The sequence below is a fragment of the Electrona antarctica genome (assembly GCF_951216825.1).
Source record: "Electrona antarctica genome assembly, chromosome: 1".
NCBI classification, from domain to species: domain Eukaryota; kingdom Metazoa; phylum Chordata; class Actinopteri; order Myctophiformes; family Myctophidae; genus Electrona; species Electrona antarctica.
In genome coordinates, this window is record NC_136806.1 from 54,993,836 (window position 1) to 55,017,673 (window position 23,838).

Genomic DNA, 23,838 nt, shown 5'->3' on the forward strand with positions numbered 1-23,838 from the left:
TTGGCGTCCCGCCCAGCTAATGTATTTTCTGTTTACTAAACAGCACGGAGAGATGGGGAGACCCCTGACTGAACAAACAATATCATAATGATTACTATCAAAATATATGATTTCTTTTCTCTTTTTAAAACAAAACACATCACTATCGGATAGACCAATAAAGAGTGCTTGACAGCCTGTGGATAAGTGTTGGACATCCTGCTGCATCGGGAAGTGAGGAGATGGAAGAATCCACTTGTTATTCAGAGGATGCACAGCCAGATGTTTAGTTTTTGGGCCCAATATGTTCTTGTAGATGTTTTTTCATCATATTTACATCTGGATCATATTCTCATTGTGTTTAACCCATTCTGGGCGGGAACCCCTTTTGGTGTTTTAAGCATTATGTTATGCTTTAGCTATTGAAAAATAGCAGATCTACAAGCTCATAGCGCGGCACTGAGTGCCGCGCTACGAGCTTGCAGGTCTGCTATTTTTGAAAAATCGCGAAAATGTGGCGCAAATCTTTGAATATATATTCTTTTAGGACGTTTTTAACTCAAATCTTTGCTTCTGGGGAGGTCCCTGGAACAACATATTTTCAGATGGGGGTTCGCGGCCAGATATATATAATTCTGGGGGTCCTTCACATGAAATAAGTTGAGAACCACTGACAGACAACTGTTAAAATGTAGAAGATATTTGTAGAATCGATGGTAGGTCTAATTGGGTTAAAGGGCATTATTACAGATACACGGTGGAGCAGGTGTTGTTTTCATGAACATGAGAGGCTTACATGGGAGATGAGATCCAGATGAATTATACCCTCTCTGTCAGGCGGAAACCTTGTATGTCCAAAAACGTGAAATGTTCAAAACCGAGTCTGTGTTCCAGACATAGCAATTTGTGATTTATTTGTGGAAAGTCATTCTTCGATTTTTCAAAAATAGCAGACCTACAAGCTCATAGCGCGCCACTCGGTGGCGTGCTATGAGCTTGTAGATCTGCTATTTTTCAATAGCTAAAGCATAACATAATGCTAACACCAAAAGGGGCTCCCGCCCAAAATGGGTTAAAATAATATGACAACATTTAGGAAACAAAAATTAAAACGGTGTCGCTCACTCGCGACCCACAAAAATGGATCCGCGACTCACGAATGTGACGTCCCGACGTCGTAAACAGTCTCCCAAGGTATACGTGGGAACTAAATGGCCGATGTGATCGGTGTCATGATATAGATGGCAATATCATTCCAACAATAATTCAAACAATGATACCTGTAGTGTAGTGCTTGTCTGGACGGTTAAGTACACGGAGCCCTTTCATTCCTCAGAGAGCAATTGCTGTCTTTGATTAATACATAAATACATGCATAGAGCAATTGCTGAGCTATGCCTTGTTAATGGATTAATCAATTTCAGTGGTTCTCCAATCGAGGTCTCCCGCAAATCATCGCACCTGAGAATAATCACCGTTTAACCCATTTTAGGCGGGAACCCCTTTTGGTGTTAGCATTCTGTTATGCTTTAGCTATTGAACAATAGCAGATCTGGCGCGCTACAAGCTTGTAGGTCTGCTATTTTTGAAAAATCGTAAAAATGCGGCACAAATCTTACTGTATATTTCAGAGCGAACATTTGTAACTAAAATATTGGCTTCTGGGGGGGTCCCTTGAACTACATATTTTGAGATGGGGGTCCGTGGCCCAATAGAGATAATTCAGAGTTTTTCAGAAAAAAATTTGGATTTTGAAGCCTTTTTTTTTAATCGACCTCAGTCCAAAATGGGTTAATCCTGGGTAGACTTCCTCCACTTTAGGAGAAAAACATAAAAAAAAGATACAAAGGTTGCGTGAGGGCTAAAAGGCCATATTGATCACAGAGACCCATTAGAATAGTCAATTATCAGCCCACAAAATGTGCTCAGATTAATATCGTTGCCATTGTTTTGCCTATAGCCAGATGATATACGATATCATTGTCAGTATAATCCCTGATCATTACAACAGGATCACACCACTGGGGGGCGGGGGCGTTGTTGTGCATCAAGCGAGACTGACTCCCCAATCAATAGACTTGAAAACAAAAGACCCAACGAGTTGATGAGCAGGAAACGACGCCAGCCACCGTGTCGTCGCTCACCGACAATAACCGATTCAGACACTCATTTATTTCCTGCGAGCCAAACCGCCGACGTGACGGTGTAGGAGGTCCAATTCAAGAGTCACAACAGCTATTTTACCGTGGGTCATTGTTGGGTTAATACTAAGTGTTTTGTTATGCTGTGACCAACTTCCTTCCATTTTACAAAACTTTCTTCTCTCTCTCTCTCTCTCTCTCTCTCTCTCTCTCTCTCTCTCTCTCTCTCTCTCTCTCTCTCTCTCTCTATTTATATTGCCCCAATTATCCCCAATGCCTGCATTCATTGCCTGCATGCCAACACACTTTATTTTGTGTCATCATTGTCGGGTGGAGACCTCATGTACAAAACAATTACTTTTCATGATTCCAATTCAAAGGTATAGCAGACCTATAGACGCTCACTTTGCTCATATCGTGCCGCGTTTTGATTTGAGGCTGTGGGTCTGCTGCCTGCTATTGCTGCTTCTGTGTGACGCTGTAGTATGATCAAGTATACGGCCTTCATTTTACGAAAAGAAACACAAAAAGTTAGAATATTGACCGATTCCGTAACGGGTCTCATGGTCGCAGCCTGCGTATTTCCTGTAGGCGGAGACGACACATGTCAAAATATCTACCGCGGTGGCTGAGACCAGAGCCATTGAGTAATGGTTGAGACAAAGCAGTGAAAGGTCCTGAAAGATACATAACGTCAGTCTTACCCAATACCCAATCTTTCTGTTTTAGGAACACAAGGCTGCTGTACCTACTATACCTCATACTTTAATGCTTAGTATGAGGTATAAAGTAAACCACCATAAAACTTGGTGCGGGGAAACCGCAGATCTGTCGTCTCCGCCTACAGGAAATACGTAGGCTGCGACCATGAGACCCGTTACGGAATCGGTCAATAGAGATAAGAGGTTTCAACTTTCTGCGCGACAGCGACAATTTGCTATTTTGTTCACTTACTGCGGTCGATCCCTACTGGGAACATCTCTAGTGTCTCAACCCTCCTCGCGGTTCAACGGTAACACACAACTCACTGGTGCAGCGAGTTACTGCCCTCCCTGTCCTTAGTGGCTTAGTTTCCGTTTAGTTTTTATTTTGTTTTCGTCAGTGGAAAAAAGGTAGTCGACGAACATTTTCCGTCATTCTGTCGACGAGCAAATTCGAAATTGTAACTCTGAGAGTGTACAAATAAATTAACTTTGATTTTGAAGTTCGATTTTTCAAAAATAGCAAACCTACAAGCTCGTAGCGCGCCACTCGGTGGCGCGCTATGAGCTTGTAGATCTGCTATTTTTCAATAGCTAAAGCATAACATAATGCTAACACCAAAAGGGGTTCCCGCCCCAAAATGGGTTAAACTCCATGTCAGGTGAAAACCAGACCAGGTAGCAACAGTATCAATGATTCAACGTTGAAGTGCCGTACACTTAGTGCGTCAAAAGCACTAAGCACTTAGTTACAACAAAACGAAAAGAGTCAAGTACGAAAGATTCAAATTCAACTAAATTAAATACCAACACTAAGTAGCCTACAATTCTATTGTTGGAACGACAAGTGATTTATATACGAAGGCGTGAATTCAAGGGGTTTTATCTGGATAGTGCTGTGATGTGATATTGTTTTGGAAAGAGATGGATGTGCTCCGAGCAGTTTAACATTTCCCTGGGTAAACTGCCAGCTCCCCGCTCCACAGCTCAGTCAAAACACTGTGACCTCAGTGTAGCAATAAAATCTCAATCACACAATACATGTGTTGCGGGAAGACGGCCAAGGAGTTGAAAGTCTGGCATGTCTGTTCAAAGGAAAGGAGGAGTTGAATGATATCACATCTGCTGTTGCTGCGCTAAACGGTGTTTTTTTTTTACCGTGTCCTGCTATAAGCTTAGCTTTGGGGACATAGCAGCCCATTGCATCTCCCTCCTGCTGCACCCCATGGTAGGAGTGGTAGAGGCTCTGGACGAGGCTGCACGCTTGGGAATCGGAACCGTTTTAACCCATTTAGGCCTGAAAAAAATGTCTTTTAAAATCCTGACAGTTTTCTGAAATACCTATGTTTCTTCTAGGCCTATATCACTCAATGTTTCATGTCAAGGACCCCAGAAATTATTATGTATTTGGCCACCGACCCCCATCTGAAAATATGTTGTTCCAGGGACCCTCCAGAAGCAAAGATTTGAGTTAAAAAGGTTCATTCTGAAAAAATATATTCCAAATTTGAAGCACATTTTCACGATTTTTCAAAAATAGCAGGCCTACAAGCTCGTAGCGCGCCACTCGGTGGCGCGCTATGAGCTTGTAGATCTGCTTTTTTTCAATAGCTAAATTATAACAATGTTTAAAACACCAAAAGGGGTTCCCGCCCAGAATGGGTTAAATCACCGGCTCCCCCTTGGTTCGTGTCAAAGTGCCCTCGAGCAGGGGTCTTAAACATTGTTCAGGCCAAGGACCCCCTGTCTGGGAGAGAGAGATGAAGCCCCGACCACAACACAATTTATGAAATTGTGTTGCAGATTAAACTTTTTTCATAGATTTCAGAGATGCCTTCAGAGACTTGTTTGACAGCACTATCATCAGTGTATGTTGGATTCATGTTAATGTCTATTATATCACGTATTAAACCATCAATAGTCTTTCCATCTCTGTGCCGAAAATTGCCGATCTTCAAGCTCGCAAGGCCTTGCACGCTATTTTTTAGCTAAAGTTCTCCTCAGAAAGGTAATGCTAGGGTTCAAGGGGTTAATGTAAAAATAAATCACACCTGTGTGAAGTGAGGGGCGCTCTTATCATCATACGTCATCATACATCATCACATTCTGGACAATCACAATTTGCGTCCTCACTTTTGTCTTCAATGTTTGTGTTTACACACTTTTGTCTTCAATGTTTGTGTTTACATACATACACACAAAAGAAAAGCAGATCACATAAGCCAATTTCTTTCAATTACGGACAAGGGATAATAATAATTGTCCATCCTGATGAAGGTCTAACGACCGAAACGTCAAAATAAAGAGCAACATTTTTTTTCAAGCTCCTGACAGTGTGCGGGTCCTATTCGTTGTCATTCAGAGATCCCCTTTTGTTTATATGCACTTTATCCTACACACCTTCCCAGGGGACTTCAAAGCATGAACAGCATACACAGCCAAGTAGAAAAATACACAAAAGCAGCTTGATTAAAAAACATTTTACTGTAAGGTATAACTGGAAGGCAGCATAGGCTGATGCAATTGCAACTCTCAGCGCTGCTAGTGCAGTGAGTGCACACATAAGTGGGAACAATTACAACCAAACAACACAGGTCATTGTGACATGACAGGTCGAGTACCTGCAGTGATTATTAGCTGCTGCCAACTAGGTAAGTGGACGTACAGGATGAGGCTGATTATTGACAAGGCTGATTGGAAGGCTGCGATGCAATGCAATATTACTTCTACTACTACTACTACTACTACTACTACTACCTTACTACTACTACTACTACTACTACTACTACTACTACTACTACTACTACTACCTTACTACTACTACTACTACTACCTTACTACTACTACTACTACTACTATTTTTTGGGGGGAGGCCCCTGGAGGCTCGAGGCCCGTTTCAATTGAAACGATTGAAACATAATATAAGGCCGCCACTGCACCTGCCACCAACCTTTCAAGGTGTGCATCTGCCTGTTTCTAAAATGCGTTGGCTATTCAAAAGTCGCAGATATAGGCCTAGAAGCTCACAGCGCGTCACTTCACTACATCTGCTATTTTTGAAAATGTTTGAAAAATGTTGAATCATTTAGAATTTTCGAAAACCTTTGACTACTGCCTAAAAACTACTGCCTTTGACTACTGCCTGATTTAGAAGTTGTAAGAATGAGCCTCACGGTCTTCATGGTTTAAACAATGTTGGGATTGACGCTTTATAATTATACCTTCATTTCCTTTTGCAGCTTCGAGACACTAAATCCATCGATCACAGTACGACGCTTCTGCATTTCCTGGCCGACAAGTCGGAGGAGAAGTTCCCTGAGATTTATAGGTTCCCCGAAGAACTGGAACACGTGGAAAGTGCCAGCAGAGGTAAGTCTGTCTTAACAGTCACACCACTGAGTACATATAAGCATAATATGCTACAGGTGGGCAACTTTGACGATGGCGAGGGCCAATATATTTCCACACTCACTCCAGAGGGGCCACATTGCATATTACTGTCGTAGCAAAAATAGCTGATCTACAAGCTCAAAACGCGTCGCGACGCGTTTTTTGCTATTATTTGAATTGAAAACCTGAATAATTTTTTGCTATTTTTGAATTAGAATCCTCAAAAGTAACCTTTTTTTATTGAATTTCAAATGCATTTAGTTATAGTTATGTTAACTTTATGAACTGTTAACATAACTACATTGGACACAAAAAGACATTTTAACATTTTAATACTAGTCATTAAGTACTAGCCATTTAATACTAGTCATACAGTCGCGGGGGCAACAGCTCCACCAGAGAGCTCCAGACTTCCCTCTCCAGAGCAACATTAGTGACTTCCTCCTGGGGGATTCCGAGACGTTCCAAGGCCAGTGAGTCGATGTATTTCCTCCAACTGCGCCTTGGTCTGCCCCGGGGTCTCCTCCCAGTGGGACATGCGTCGAGGACCTCCCTAGGGAGGCGCCCGAGAGGCATCCTAACCAGATGCCCGAACCACCTCAGCTGACTCCTTTCCAGGCGAAGGAGCAGCGGTTCTACTCCGAGTCTCTCTCGTGTGACTGAACTTCTCACCCTATCGCTAAGGGAGATGCCAGCCACCCGTCGAAGAAAACTCATTTCGGCCGCTTGTATTCGCCACCTTATTCTTTCGGTCATGACCCTTATTGTTCATATCAAAAAGTGTGTGTAGTGTCACTAGGGGGAAGTCCGATAATCTTGGAAGCAATACGTGTATATATCCTGAATATGTAGCGGCTTGTTATTATAGGTTATTACTGTAGGGCAGGGGTTCTCAACGTTTTTGGCCGGGGACCCCCGAAAATGCTTTGGCAACGTCTCGGGACCCCCGCCCCGCCCCCTCCCGACCCCCAATATAAATTGACTGCTACAATAACCTTAAACCATTTTGGGCGGGAACCCCTTTTGGTGTTTTAAGCATTGTTATAATTTAGCTATTTAAAAATAGCAGATCTACAAGCTCATAGCGCGCCACCGAGTGGCGCGCTACGAGCTTGTAGGTCTGCTATTTTTTTTACATTTTTTTTTTTTTGGAAAATAATTTGGGGACCCCCTAAAATAATTTGGCGACCCCCCGAGGGGTCGCGACCCACGGGTTGAGAACCCCTGCTGTAGGGTGACGCTGCTTCAATGGTTGAAACTGAATTCCATGCACTTCCATGTAACTATAATAACTTAATGCTTACTATCCATAGTAACTATTTGATTACCATCTAGATCAGTCACTCAGATCAAGGACCCTCAAATGGACACTCATTAGCCCGCGGACACCCATTTGAAAATACACGCCAGGGACCCCCATATGAGAAGATATTTACCGGCTCTACGAGTGATTCTCAACCCGTTTCATTTCAAGGACCCACAGTTTGACATGCATTAGTCTATACGGACCCCCATCTGGAACCTCCATTTATATTGTAAAATCAAAGTTAATTTAACTCTGAGAGTGTACAAATGAAACGGGTCCGTTTGGTTCCATTTGTACACTCTCAGAGTTACAGACCCATAAGGGAACATTTGGTTCAAGGTTCAAGGTCTTTATTATGTCCCAGAAGGGCAATTAGGTTTACAGCAAGAGTAGTGGTTTAAAACATACAAACAACACAAACAATACAGGACAACAACAGACATGAGACACCATAGCATAAACAGAGGTCTGGGCGCATCTAGTTCAGGTATAGAATCAAAGAAAAAAAATAAGAAAGGCTACATTCAGAAAAAGTGCTAGGATAAAGTGCTTGTTTCAACATCGTCATCATCACATTACATTACGTTACTGGCAGCGAATCGAGGCAGGGACAAAGGAGTGCTTATATTCCAAACTATCATTTAGCTGGGGACCCCCTGGAACTCCCTCAAGGACCGCTGGCGGTCCCCGGACCCCACTTTGGGAACCACTCACTGATCTAGATTCCATGGTAAATACCTGGCGATTAGGGCATGCTGACATGGTCCTATACACAGAGCAAGTCATTATAACAATTTATAACATCATTTCAAATTAGTGTGACTGGTTTGCTAAAAAAAAAAAAAAAAAAGTAGGCCTATGTTTTTAGCTAAGCAGATTTATCTCAAACCCACAGTCGCAGCACTTGAAAGCATATACTAGCAGATAGGGAAAAAAAGTTGGTTAAACATGCAATTTATTCTACTGTAGCAAATCACTCGTCTGCTAACTGCACTATTTCTTCCCAGTGGTTCATTCCCTCATGAAGCTCTGTTTGGCTTTTCTGTTTTTTTTGTTCCGTCGACTAGTCAATTCAAATCCCTCAGCAAAGGCCCAGGCATAGTTTTGCAGCTTGCAATTTCAATCAACATGCTGCTGATTACAATTAAGATGTCATCAGCTTGTTTCTCTGTCGATAGATCTTTTTCTTTTTTTCCCCCTTTCTAAACCTCGTTTCCCACTTGCCTCCAGGATAATAGAAAGGAATTCCTCCTCTGTGGCATAAGCTCTGTTAAACCAGATGATGATTAGACAATGGGATTTGTCTACGCTTTTATCACATTGATCCCAAAACTTCCAGACTGTTTTCTTTTGCCTCTTAAAAGGATTTCGCTGTTGTGACCTTGGGACGCTTTTCCTTTACCATATACTTCCATTAAAAAAAACTTCAAAATGACGAGAACTTAAAAGACATTTTGACAGCTTGATTTTAGACCATTGATTTTGAACCGATATTGTACCACTTTAGGGAAGTCTGAATGTCGGTCCTCTTCATGTGCTTTAACCCATTTTGGGCGGGAAACCTTTTGGTGTCAGCATCATGTTATGCTTTAGCTATTGAAAAATAGCAGATCTACAAGCTCATAGCGCGCCACCGAGTGGCGCGCTACGAGCTTGTAGGTCTGCTTTTTTTGAAAAATCGAAGAACGACTGACATAGAAACATAGCTTTTTCAGAAAACTGTCAGGATGTAGAAGACATTTTTTAGAATCTGATCTCAGGTCAAAATGGGTTAAGAGAGTGTGAAAGCTTTTCCAAACATATTTTCAGATTGGTCGTAATAACAAAACTGAGCAGCACATGAATGCGGTGGAAACATTTTAGTCTTGCCTTCTTTGAGCTATTATGAAAGAATGAATCAATAAAGCAGACTTTTCAAAATACCTGATACTGTATAAGGAGAAACAACTTAATAATAAGAGAGAATTACACAGAGGGCAGAATATCATTTTATTCAGAGATACATGAAGAAGTAGTTGGCATCTTACTTTATTTTACGTACTGTATTTTGCAATTCAACCCAATTTAGTCGTTATGCCAATTAACTGTCCTGCATCGCTGCGTCGTTTGTTGTCTAGCCGAAGTTCTGTTCTTCGTGCATTGACAGTATTGTCTGGGCAGCCCTGTGACCACACTGGCCCATTTGTGTGTAGTGTATATTTTTTATTGCCATGCCTTAATTATAGAAATGCTGCTGGCATTGTGCCTTAAAAACACAGGAGACCTGCACACCATGCAGTGTCAACAACGTAGGCAAAGTGAATGCCACACCAATTAGGACCCACGTGTCATGTGATGTAGCCACCCAATGGTATGCGACATAAATAAATTGCCCATTTCTAACCTTCAAGTCGATTAGCTTTAGTGACACATACTGTATTGTCAATCCCCCTGGAAAACCCTTAGCTATTAATCCATTGAGACCTGGAACGCATCCATGTCACGTTAGCGTTTAACCACATTAACCATTAAACCGGGAACCCCTTTTGGTGTTTTAAACATTATGTTATAATTTAGCTATTGAAAAATAGCAGATCTACAAGCTCATAGCGCGCCACCGAGTGGCGCGCTATGAACTTGTAGATCTGCTATTTTTGAAAAATCGTTAAAATGTGCCTCAAATCTTTCAGAAAATTGTCATGATTTAGAAAACTTTTTTTTTTAAATTTCGACGTCAGGCCTGAATGGGTTAATTTGGTCCTGTCGTGACGGACAGCCCTCTCTCTCTCTCATTGTGCGAGGGATAGAGTTGTCTTTCTGGCCATGCTGTCATTCTGCCTGTCAATAAACTAATTCCAGTCTAATTCCATTCTCAAGTATTTGGAGGAATTCCCCTGAGGCATGTTTACTTTTATATTACTCGCCTAATTGGTTATTTAATCTAATTCAACTCATTATGTGCTTGACTGAGACTGGCAGGCATTTCAAACGTGGACTAACAATCTTCCTGCATATAGATGGGTGGGTTGAGTACATGGAGAAATCCTGGACGGTGTCAATTCGTGCCCATTCCGTCGACAATCAATTATTCAAGAGAATTGTTATTAAATTGTCTGAGACCAATAAATAGTTGCTGCTTGCAATCCCCCACGGGGAATAACTTAATGGGTGAGAGTGCTAATAATACCACCATTCCTCTCTCCTCATGTTACACTAAAAGCACATCATATGTGAGCCACTTGAACCCCGTCTACAAGTGCCCCCATCTATAAGCTCACAATGCGGCTGTTTCTTGGTGTAGAGGGAAAATAATCCAAGTGCCAAGTAAGGAGTACGGAGCATGGTTATTAAAGTATACGTATATGGGGTTTAACCCATGTTGGGCGGGAACCCCTTTTGGTGTTAGCATTATGTTATGCTTTAGCTATTGAAAAATAGCAGATCTACAAGCTCATAGCGCGCCACCGAGTGGCTCGCTATGAACTTGTAGGTCTGCTATTTTTGAAAAATCGAAGAACGACTGACACAGAAACATAGCCTTTTCAGAAAACTGTCAGGATGTAGAAGACATTTTTAGAATCTGATCTTAGGTCAAAATGGGTTAAAGGACCACTTCACCACTTTTCAACATCTCTTCATATAATTGGTCCTCACTAATGTTCATGATAAAACACCACCATTTTTACCTACTCAGTCTGTGTCTCATAGGAGGGCTTTGGGCAGTTCGGACACCCATCCACCAGTGACATCATCATTAGGCAGATTATTTTTTAAACAAGATTTGTTTTAAAATATATTTAGATTTGTATTATCGTGAGAACGATGGCTTCAACTTTTGCATTGCAACTTTTCAGGAAAAGAAAGCCTGCCATTTCTATTAGCTTGGATTCACCATCGATGATGTCACTGGTGGACGGGTTTCTGAACTGCCTTTCTATGAGACACAGACTGAGTAGGAAAAAATGGTGATATTTTATCATGAACATTAGTGAGGACCAATTATAGGAAGAGAAGTTGAAAAGTGGTGAAGTGGTCCTTTAAGTAGTTAGTGGGTACTGTAGCACCGATGGACACATCGATGTGAGGCCCTGAAGAAATTCAACATCAAGTAGCGACTGCAGTGCCTGCAATGCTGAATTAAAGAAAGGCTTGCCTGTGTCGAAGTAAGAGAAACGATCTTTGTTTGAACAAACGCCTCGTCTTGCCCTCGCTCTTCCTTTCATCGTGAGAGATGTTGCCACACCTCATGTTTTATTTTTTTTTCCTGGTGATTTCTGCTGCACTCTTTATGGCGTACGTGTTTAATCTGTGGGTGGAAGCAAAGCTTAAATCCCTGCTGTCTAGCCATGCAAAGCACATTTTATCAGACTTGCTTTGAGCTGGATCACAAAGGACTAGGAGCGTGGTGATGACAGGCAGTGCAGTGGCCCAATCCCTGTCTCTGTGTGGAGGGTCTTTACTCTGTTGTAGAACAACAGAAACTCACTGAATAATTTAGCACTGGATCCAGAATCCTTTGCAAGCTTTTGTTTCTCATCAGGTAAGCTGGCATGAGAACATGAAATGTGGTTGCTTCCTGAACCCATGGTGCACCTTAACATATAGGGCACTATTTACTGGCTTTTGCCATCTTAGATTATATTTTGCTTTCTTTTCTCACTTTAACCCATTTTGGGTGGGAACCCCTTTTGGTGTTAGCATTATGCTATGCTTTAGCTATTGAAAAATAGCAGATCTACAAGCTCATAGCGCGCCACCGAGTGGCGCGCTACGAGCTTGTAGGTCTGCTGTTTTTGAAAAATCGAAGAACCACTGACATAGAAACAGCTTTTTCAGAAAACTGTCAGGATGTAGAAGACATTTTTAGAATCTGATCTCAGGTCAAAATGGGTTAAATAAGATGGCATTTTCTCCTCCTGAAATAACGTTTTTTTTTAAATTCTCTCACCCACTATCACCGCCTCCTCTTTCGGCTCTCTCCATGCAGTCTTTGACTAAACAACTTTCCGTATAATGAGAGGGGATTCTGACTTGTAGGATTTCACTTCCTTTCCATATCAAACACTGACTCCTTTCTTCAAAAAGTCACGCCGAGGGTTGCACACACACACAGCTTCAGCAACTTCCACACGCTTTGCTAGAATTCACTATATGTGGATAATTATCCACATCTTTACGTGAGCAAAGCATATTGTGTCATTGGTGGCGAAACACAACCCTGTTGTCGTCGTGTTCGATCGATGAGCCTGTGGCCCATAAGCATGTGATTTCTGACTGTTGCGTCAAGAGACCAAAGTGGGCTCTGTGTGTGTGTGTGTGTGTGTGCGTGCGTGTGCGCGAGCGCGCGCGTATGTGTGTGCGCGAGCGCGCGTGTGTGTGCGCGTGCGCGCACTTGCGTTTGTGACAAAGTTCGGACATCATACCAGTTGATTTTGGGAAGGAAATTGGTAAAAGTGGAGCTGGTAATGACGTGAGGCATTTAGATGTAATCACACAAAGACTGGAACCTGCATATTTATCACACCTCATTGCTATGTGCAATCAGTTCTGTCTGTCTGATTTCCTCTAGTCTCTCTCTAGTTGATTGTCCTGCTGCTGTCCTGACTTCCCCCCCCCCTCCATTTCTATACAATAAAACTGGTCACCTTACAGCTGTCTGTACGTTCACTTTTACTTTATCTGATGTATAGGCCTGCAATTTCACTTTATTTTCTTAGCGCGCAACTATCCATTATTTTCTTAGCATGCAAACCATCCATTATTTTTCTTTGTTTCATTGTTTTCCCCAGACCATACCCACGTCTTCTTTTGTCGCAAGTCTAAATCTTAATGAAGGATGATTGCTAATCTATTTTAACTGCATTATTGCACATTCCACTTTTGGTTAAAGTGGCCTACTGTGTGGCATTTGCAGGTAATGGCTACTGGATTCAATAAGAAGTCTCATTTAGCCATTTTCACTTTGGCTGATTGCATTATTTGTTGCGTGACTGTCCCGTTACCACCTTTTGATTCATCGCCCGTTATGTCGGATACATCGTTCACTGACGGTGATCATTGTCGGTGAAAATTATGTTTCAGAAAATGACTCCTACTGTCATGTCATGTGGCTATTTTATTTATTTTTGAATGTAATATCTTTGTGGCTTTTCTCTGCCTTGTCTTGTTGATAGTCCACATTCAAGGTTCAAGGTTGCTCTCACATTGAAGAGAGCCATGCAGCAAAGGTGCACCATAGAGTTATATAGCGTGTGAAAACGTGTAGAGGAGGGCGGCGTCTGAAAAGCTAGGGACGGTCCTCTCGTGGGCATTCAATTCTAGCCCACATCACTCAGAATAGAGTGACGGTGGTATGTTTTTGTAAATATTGAGATCGTTCTTGGCGACAACATAGTGAACCAACACCAGGATGGATAGAAAGAACGTCGGGCCCAAATACATTACAAGGACAAGGAAAATGTTGTGAACAAACACGGCTGTGCTTAGATACTTTGTTGAACGTCTCTGCGCCTGTGCGCCGTACAGCCGAGATCCAAGCCGTTCTATGTCTTTTTGTAAACTCGTCAATCTGGGTTCCTTGGTTCTGTCTCCATGCTGGAAAGCTGAACATCTAATTCCGTTTTCTGGCTCATTCCCTCGACGTGACCTGCTGTGGCACTTATTTACTGAGCAAGTCTGCACCATTGTGAGGTCAGTTTTAAAAAAGAACGTGTACAAGCACACGGATAGTCGCTCAATGTAAACAAACCAGACAAGCCAACAAGTATGGCGGCCGCTACCACGTGACACATATGTTGACGCCCCCTCCAGGAGATTTTGGTACACCGTACACACTATAGGTAACCAGATATCCCCGCCCAGTCGCTCGCATGGAGTTGTTCACCCAGCGCATCATCCCTTTTTGTCCCTGCTTCTGGGTTGGGAAGGTTTGACGGGCGGCTCTTCGTCTGGCATGCGCAGTAGTGTCCCCTCTGTGCGCAACCATGTGCGCAACCATGTGAGTCGAGCCCAAAGTGCTTCAGTCGAGCCCTCTCGGTTCTGGGCGCTTTAGGTTCTCCTGGCTGGAGCGGCAAACCCGAGAGTCGCTGTCAGGCATCAGAACCTGCGTGGTATGTGTCTGCGCCCATGTGTGGCTATTCTGACTCCACCTTATAGTTCATGTAATGAATTCTAAAGTATAACCATTGATATCTTTGCTTTGCTTTTAAAGTGGGACTGCAATGACGTTTTTTGAGTGGTGTAAACCACTCCTACAACTGGCTTTGTTAGTTTACGTGTCTGTCTGTCTGTTCGTACCAAAAAATGAGCATGGTTGCTATGGTCACCCAGTTCACACGGGTGTGATTTCATTACGTCAGACCACAGTTGATCAGTCTATATAAGACCTTACACCACTCAGTTCACACGGGTGTGATTTTTTTATTTTGTTAAGTTTCAGTCTAAAACGGAAGCCTGTATGTTTCTGGACCAATCGGAGCGTCACATCCCTTCAGGCTATGGGACATTAGTAGCTCCACTACACACAGGTGTGTTTACAAGTGAGAGACAGACGGACAGCTCAGCATGTTTGCTACTATGTGGCTTATTTCTAACCTATGGTGTTCCCAGATACATATTTTAGCATGCTGATTAAGGTTAAAGTGAGTAATACACCGTCTGGATGTCGTCTTGAATGAGATTAGTAGTTCTGTAATCAAAATCAAATCAGCTTTGGAGGAACGTACAACTATGGGAATCATACAGGTGAATGAAACTACGATTTGTTTTTATTCATATGGGCCTCGTTGTCATGTCATCAACACAGCACGTTTTCGTTCAAAAGAAGTACAGTAATTGGCTTTTTATGGACTTTTGATATAAAAATAAAATACACACAAATGGAAATGTTCCCATTGTTTTGGCATCTATTGTTAGGTATCCCGATATGATGACCACGGATATGCTCTTCTAAAGTATGAAAAATTTATTTTTCTTTCCACTACATGGATCGAGAGAACCCGTCTTCTACATGCGCTGCAGTGTCTCTCGTGTTGCCTCAGACAGTGCAGTGTAACCATGGCGTAGCGGCAGACATGATGCGGTAGAGGTCAGTCTTAACCCATTCTGGGCGGGAACCCCTTTTGGTGTTTTAACTAAGCATTATGTTATACTTTAGCTATTGAAAAATAGCAGATCTACAAGCTCCTAGCACGCCACCGAGTGGCGCGCTATGAGCTTGTAGGTCTGCTATTTTTTTTTAAACCGTGAAAATGCGGCACAAATCTTTGAATATATATACTTTCAGAATACTTTTTTTTTTTTTTCGACGTCGGGCCTAAATGGGTTAACTGGAGCCTAGCCCAGGCACACACACACACACACACACACAGAGTGGTCCCCGTAGGAGACGCCCATTCCCTCTCAAAGGGCTCAGCCATCATCAAAAGGCTACCTGCACCAAGGTCAATACTAATTAAAATCCACAGGATTACCCAAGGAGGCAGAGCCAGCCCGTGTGCTGATGATGCTGCTCAAGGTGGGAATGGGACAAGGTGAACAGCCCCTGAAGGGTGATTCATTTGGTTTCATTTATTCAGATATTGGTTTCTGGTAAATGCCTTTTTTGTTTTTGCTTTCAGTAGCCTATACTTGAACATCGTAAACTGTTGATGATAAGCACAAATATAGCTGCAAACAGCTATAAGACGGGGTCAAGCTCAGAAAGAAATAAAAAGCTATACGCAATATACACAATAATCACACTTGTGTGAAGTGAGGGGTGCTCTTATCATCATACATCATCACATCCCGTGCTCAAATCATCAGATTCTACCCAGGCCCTAGGCCAGCCCGAACCTGCTCATTTGCTGTGTGGTTGACATGGCGTAGGTAGACTGGAGATGAGACGTCAGTTTTTTTTTAGTTACGTTGATTGGCTGAAGGGGTTGTTTGTCAATGCTGTAGTCCTGTAACCAGAGTCCGACTCCATTCGCACGTACAGTTGGAGGCCATCGATATTGTCCTTTTCTTTTTGCTGAGGTTTGCGTGATCTGCGCAAAACCCCTTTTGGTGTTTTAAACATTATGTTATAATTTAGCTATTGAAAAATAGCAGATCTACAAGCTCATAGCGCGCCACCGAGTGGCGCGCTACGAGCTTGTAGGTCTGCTATTTTTGAAAAATCGTGAAAATATTTATTTCAGAAAACTGGAGGATTTAGAAGGATTTTTTTTAATTTTGAGGTCAGGCCTAAATGGGTCAAATGATAAGGGACAATATCGGTGGCACCCAACTGTACGGAAATGCAAGTTCTGTGACGTGGTCAAAAGACAGGAAAGTGGATCGAGCGAATCATAACAATTTACTCATCGAGACATCTAAAGGTCAAAGGTCTTTTGACGAATGAGTGTGAGCTTCAGTTCCTGAGGGGTCCTCACGGCCCTCTACCATATTGCCGAATTGCGTGAAAAACGATAGCACGGAACTAACATTTGGGATAGCTTCTGAGTGCCGTCCCCTTTTTGTGTATAAAAAAAAAACGACTCTTGAGATTTTCGACGATAATGTTGACAACGTTTGAACTTCTGTTGTAAAGGTTTGGCAATTGGCAGTAATGCCCCCATGCCCCAAATAGACACACAAAAGACGAATTTGAATATGGCTTTGTTCCCTTTTGGGGGCTGAAAGGAGACCCTGTTACCACTGTGGGTAAAGGAGACCCTGTTACCACTGTGGGTAAAGGAGACCCTGTTACCACTGTGGGTAAAGGAGACCCTGTTACCACTGTGGGTTAAGGAGACCCTGTTACCACTGTGGGTGAAGGAGACCCTGTTACCACTGTGGGTGAAAGGAGACCCTGTTACCACTGTGGGTGAAAGGAGACCCTGTTACCACTGTGGGTGAAGGAGACCCTGTTACCACTGTGGGTTAAGGAGACCCTGTTACCACTGTGGGTGAAGGAGACCCTGTTACCACTGTGGGTGAAAGGAGACCCTGTTACCACTGTGGGTGAAAGGAGACCCTGTTACCACTGTGGGTGAAAGGAGACCCTGTTACCACTGTGGGTTAAGGAGACCCTGTTACCACTGTGGGTAAAGGAGACCCTGTTACCACTGTGGGTTAAGGAGACCCTGTTACCACTGTGGGTGAAGGAGACCCTGTTACCACTGTGGGTGAAAGGAGACCCTGTTACCACTGTGGGTGAAAGGAGACCCTGTTACCACTGTGGGTGAAGGAGACCCTGTTACCACTGTGGGTGAAAGGAGACCCTGTTACCACTGTGGGTGAAAGGAGACCCTGTTACCACTGTGGGTAAAGGAGACCCTGTTACCACTGTGGGTAAAGGAGACCCTGTTACCACTGTGGGTAAAGGAGACCCTGTTACCACTGTGGGTAAAGGAGACCCTGTTACCACTGTGGGTTAAGGAGACCCTGTTACCACTGTGGGTAAAGGAGACCCTGTTACCACTGTGGGTAAAGGAGACCCTGTTACCACTGTGGGTAAAGGAGACCCTGTTACCACTGTGGGTGAAAGGAGACCCTGTTACCACTGTGGGTAAAGGAGACCCTGTTACCACTGTGGGTAAAGGAGACCCTGTTACCACTGTGGGTGAAGGAGACCCTGTTACCACTGTGGGTTAAGGAGACCCTGTTACCACTGTGGGTGAAGGAGACCCTGTTACCACTGTGGGTTAAGGAGACCCTGTTACCACTGTGGGTTAAGGAGACCCTGTTACCACTGTGGGTTAAGGAGACCCTGTTACCACTGTGGGTAAAGGAGACCCTGTTACCACTGTGGGTAAAGGAGACCCTGTTACCACTGTGGGTGAAAGGAGACCCTGTTACCACTGTGGGTTAAGGAGACCCTGTTACCACTGTGGGTAAAGGAGACCCTGTTACCACTGTGGGTAAAGGAGACCCTGTTACCACTGTGGGTGAAGGAGACCCTGTTACCACTGTGGGTAAAGGAGACCCTGTTACCACTGTGGGTGAAGGAGACCCTGTTACCACTGTGGGTAAAGGAGACCCTGTTACCACTGTGGGTGAAGGAGACCCTGTTACCACTGTGGGTAAAGGAGACCCTGTTACCACTGTGGGTGAAGGAGACCCTGTTACCACTGTGGGTAAAGGAGACCCTGTTACCACTGTGGGTAAAGGAGACCCTGTTACCACTGTGGGTTAAGGAGACCCTGTTACCACTGTGGCTGAAAGGAGACCCTGTTACCACTGTGGGTAAAGGAGACCCTGTTACCACTGTGGGTAAAGGAGACCCTGTTACCACTGTGGGTAAAGGAGACCCTGTTACCACTGTGGGTAAAGGAGACCCTGTTACCACTGTGGGTAAAGGAGACCCTGTTACCACTGTGGGTAAAGGAGACCCTGTTACCACTGTGGGTAAAGGAGACCCTGTTACCACTGTGGGTAAAGGAGACCCTGTTACCACTGTGGGTAAAGGAGACCCTGTTACCACTGTGGGTGAAAGGAGACCCTGTTACCACTGTGGGTGAAAGGAGACCCTGTTACCACTGTGGGTTAAGGAGACCCTGTTACCACTGTGGGTAAAGGAGACCCTGTTACCACTGTGGGTGAAAGGAGACCCTGTTACCACTGTGGGTAAAGGAGACCCTGTTACCACTGTGGGTAAAGGAGACCCTGTTACCACTGTGGGTGAAAGGAGACCCTGTTACCACTGTGGGTAAGGAGACCCTGTTACCACTGTGGGTAAAGGAGACCCTGTTACCACTGTGGGTAAGGAGACCCTGTTACCACTGTGGGTAAGGAGACCCTGTTACCACTGTGGGTAAAGGAGACCCTGTTACCACTGTGGGTGAAAGGAGACCCTGTTACCACTGTGGGTAAGGAGACCCTGTTACCACTGTGGGTAAAGGAGACCCTGTTACCACTGTGGGTGAAAGGAGACCCTGTTACCACTGTGGGTAAGGAGACCCTGTTACCACTGTGGGTAAAGGAGACCCTGTTACCACTGTGGGTTAAGGAGACCCTGTTACCACTGTGGGTAAAGGAGACCCTGTTACCACTGTGGGTAAAGGAGACCCTGTTACCACTGTGGGTAAAGGAGACCCTGTTACCACTGTGGGTAAAGGAGACCCTGTTACCACTGTGGGTAAAGGAGACCCTGTTACCACTGTGGGTGAAAGGAGACCCTGTTACCACTGTGGGTAAAGGAGACCCTGTTACCACTGTGGGTTAAGGAGACCCTGTTACCACTGTGGGTAAAGGAGACCCTGTTACCACTGTGGGTAAAGGAGACCCTGTTACCACTGTGGGTGAAAGGAGACCCTGTTACCACTGTGGGTTAAGGAGACCCTGTTACCACTGTGGGTTAAGGAGACCCTGTTACCACTGTGGGTGAAGGAGACCCTGTTACCACTGTGGGTGAAAGGAGACCCTGTTACCACTGTGGGTTAAGGAGACCCTGTTACCACTGTGGGTGAAAGGAGACCCTGTTACCACTGTGGGTAAAGGAGACCCTGTTACCACTGTGGGTGAAAGGAGACCCTGTTACCACTGTGGGTTAAGGAGACCCTGTTACCACTGTGGGTTAAGGAGACCCTGTTACCACTGTGGGTTAAGGAGACCCTGTTACCACTGTGGGTGAAAGGAGACCCTGTTACCACTGTGGGTTAAGGAGACCCTGTTACCACTGTGGGTAAAGGAGACCCTGTTACCACTGTGGGTGAAAGGAGACCCTGTTACCACTGTGGGTAAAGGAGACCCTGTTACCACTGTGGGTTAAGGAGACCCTGTTACCACTGTGGGTTAAGGAGACCCTGTTACCACTGTGGGTAAAGGAGACCCTGTTACCACTGTGGGTTAAGGAGACCCTGTTACCACTGTGGGTAAAGGAGACCCTGTTACCACTGTGGGTTAAGGAGACCCTGTTACCACTGTGGGTGAAAGGAGACCCTGTTACCACTGTGGGTAAAGGAGACCCTGTTACCACTGTGGGTGAAAGGAGACCCTGTTACCACTGTGGGTTAAGGAGACCCTGTTACCACTGTGGGTTAAGGAGACCCTGTTACCACTGTGGGTGAAGGAGACCCTGTTACCACTGTGGGTGAAGGAGACCCTGTTACCACTGTGGGTGAAGGAGACCCTGTTACCACTGTGGCTGAAAGGAGACCCTGTTACCACTGTGGGTGAAGGAGACCCTGTTACCACTGTGGGTGAAAGGAGACCCTGTTACCACTGTGGGTAAAGGAGACCCTGTTACCACTGTGGGTGAAAGGAGACCCTGTTACCACTGTGGGTAAAGGAGACCCTGTTACCACTGTGGGTGAAGGAGACCCTGTTACCACTGTGGGGGCTGAAAGGAGACCCTGTTACCACTGTGGGTGAAGGAGACCCTGTTACCACTGTGGGTGAAGGAGACCCTGTTACCACTGTGGGTAAAGGAGACCCTGTTACCACTGTGGGGGCTGAAAGGAGACCCTGTTACCACTGTGGGTGAAGGAGACCCTGTTACCACTGTGGGTGAAGGAGACCCTGTTACCACTGTGGGTTAAGGAGACCCTGTTACCACTGTGGGTTAAGGAGACCCTGTTACCACTGTGGGTGAAGGAGACCCTGTTACCACTGTGGGTGAAGGAGACCCTGTTACCACTGTGGGTGAAGGAGACCCTGTTACCACTGTGGCTGAAAGGAGACCCTGTTACCACTGTGGGTGAAGGAGACCCTGTTACCACTGTGGCTGAAAGGAGACCCTGTTACCACTGTGGGTTAAGGAGACCCTGTTACCACTGTGGGTTAAGGAGACCCTGTTACCACTGTGGGTGAAGGAGACCCTGTTACCACTGTGGGTGAAGGAGACCCTGTTACCACTGTGGGTGAAGGAGACCCTGTTACCACTGTGGGTGAAGGAGACCCTGTTACCACTGTGGGTGAAGGAGACCCTGTTACCACTGTGGGTGGAGACCCTGTTACCACTGTGGGTAAAGGAGACCCTGTTACCACTGTGGGTAAAGGAGACCCTGTTACCACTGTGGGTGAAAGGAGACCCTGTTACCACTGTGGGTGAAAGGAGACCCTGTTACCACTGTGGGTTAAGGAGACCCTGTTACCACTGTGGGTGAAGGAGACCCTGTTACCACTGTGGGTTAAGGAGACCCTGTTACCACTGTGGGTTAAGGAGACCCTGTTACCACTGTGGGTTAAGGAGACCCTGTTACCACTGTGGGTTAAGGAGACCCTGTTACCACTGTGGGTTAAGGAGACCCTGTTACCACTGTGGGTGAAGGAGACCCTGTTACCACTGTGGGTAAAGGAGACCCTGTTACCACTGTGGGTTAAGGAGACCCTGTTACCACTGTGGGTGAAGGAGACCCTGTTACCACTGTGGGTTAAGGAGACCCTGTTACCACTGTGGGTGAAAGGAGACCCTGTTACCACTGTGGGTTAAGGAGACCCTGTTACCACTGTGGGTTAAGGAGACCCTGTTACCACTGTGGGTGAAGGAGACCCTGTTACCACTGTGGGTTAAGGAGACCCTGTTACCACTGTGGGTGAAGGAGACCCTGTTACCACTGTGGGTTAAGGAGACCCTGTTACCACTGTGGGTGAAAGGAGACCCTGTTACCACTGTGGGTTAAGGAGACCCTGTTACCACTGTGGGTGAAGGAGACCCTGTTACCACTGTGGGTGAAGGAGACCCTGTTACCACTGGGTTAAGGAGACCCTGTTACCACTGTGGGTGAAGGAGACCCTGTTACCACTGTGGGTTAAGGAGACCCTGTTACCACTGTGGGTGAAAGGAGACCCTGTTACCACTGTGGGTTAAGGAGACCCTGTTACCACTGTGGGTGAAGGAGACCCTGTTACCACTGTGGGTGAAAGGAGACCCTGTTACCACTGTGGGTGAAAGGAGACCCTGTTACCACTGTGGGTGAAAGGAGACCCTGTTACCACTGTGGGTTAAGGAGACCCTGTTACCACTGTGGGTAAAGGAGACCCTGTTACCACTGTGGCTGAAAGGAGACCCTGTTACCACTGTGGGTAAAGGAGACCCTGTTACCACTGTGGGTAAAGGAGACCCTGTTACCACTGTGGGTAAAGGAGACCCTGTTACCACTGTGGGTTAAGGAGACCCTGTTACCACTGTGGGTTAAGGAGACCCTGTTACCACTGTGGGTAAAGGAGACCCTGTTACCACTGTGGGTTAAGGAGACCCTGTTACCACTGTGGGTTAAGGAGACCCTGTTACCACTGTGGGTGAAGGAGACCCTGTTACCACTGTGGGTGAAGGAGACCCTGTTACCACTGTGGGTGAAGGAGACCCTGTTACCACTGTGGGTTAAGGAGACCCTGTTACCACTGTGGGTTAAGGAGACCCTGTTACCACTGTGGGTTAAGGAGACCCTGTTACCACTGTGGGTGCCACTTGGTGTCTGTTGATAATCTAATCAGAGGCCATGGCCTCATGGGGCCATGCACTCTGTTGATTGGCGTCACAATACAAGTTGATTAGCAAGTAATCAAGCAGTGTTTTGCTGCAACACAAGTGGTGACACTTTTGAATCTGGCCACGTGCCTCATGGCTTTATCCTTTGTTCCTGTGGGTATGAGACTTGATTATATAAATATATACTATACATATATATGTCTTCTACGTCCTGACAGTTTTTTGAAAAAGCTATGTTTTCTATGTCAGTCGTTCTTCGATTTTTCAAAAATAGCAGACCTACAAGTGTTATGTTATGCTTTAGCTATTGAAAAATAGCAGATCCACAAGCTCATAGCGCGCCACCGAGTGGCGTGCTATGAGCTTATAATAACTCCGTCACTTCAGAGGAATAGTAACTCCGTCACTTCAGAGGAATAGTAACTCCGTCACTTCAGAGGAATAGTAACTCCGTCACTTCAGAGGAATTCAAAGGGAGCTGCTACTTGTTTACTCACCCCTGGAATGCATTAGAATGGAGGAAATGGAAGATTAACAGCAACGTGTTCAACGTGAATTACATAAAAACCTTTATTTGGGCGATGTCTTGATATTTGCACTGAATATGGAATCAGAATAATTCGCTGCCCTTCTGTTGAGGAGGGCCTCTTTCCTGCGAAGGGAAGCAGATGCAAAGCTTGCACAAACTCTGCCGTACATCAATGAAAATTCCATGAAAATTCTGTTTGGTTTCTTTTAGAATTATATTTTTCTGGTACTCAGAACTCTGGTGGGAAAATCATGAATACCTGAAGATCACACAAGGACTTCATACTATTATTAATCTATTTATATATATATAAGTATATATAGATATACTCTATAGATATATATTTATATGGGACTGTACATTCATCATGAAAACGAAGGGCACACACAGTTGCAGGCCTCAAATTGGTCATATGG

General features: G+C 44.8%; 1 protein-coding gene across 1 annotated transcript in view; it reads left to right on the plus strand.

The window, feature by feature from the left end:
- The window catches only part of LOC306920670 (protein diaphanous homolog 2-like), a gene marked incomplete at both ends in the record, with an annotated part of 127,029 nt that overhangs the window by 94,714 nt on the left and 8,477 nt on the right, over positions 1-23,838 (plus strand). The window contains one exon of the mRNA XM_079497489.1: positions 6,061-6,190. Coding sequence (XP_079353615.1) covers positions 6,061-6,190 — 130 coding nt within the window. The remainder of the gene's footprint in view (positions 1-6,060; positions 6,191-23,838) is intronic.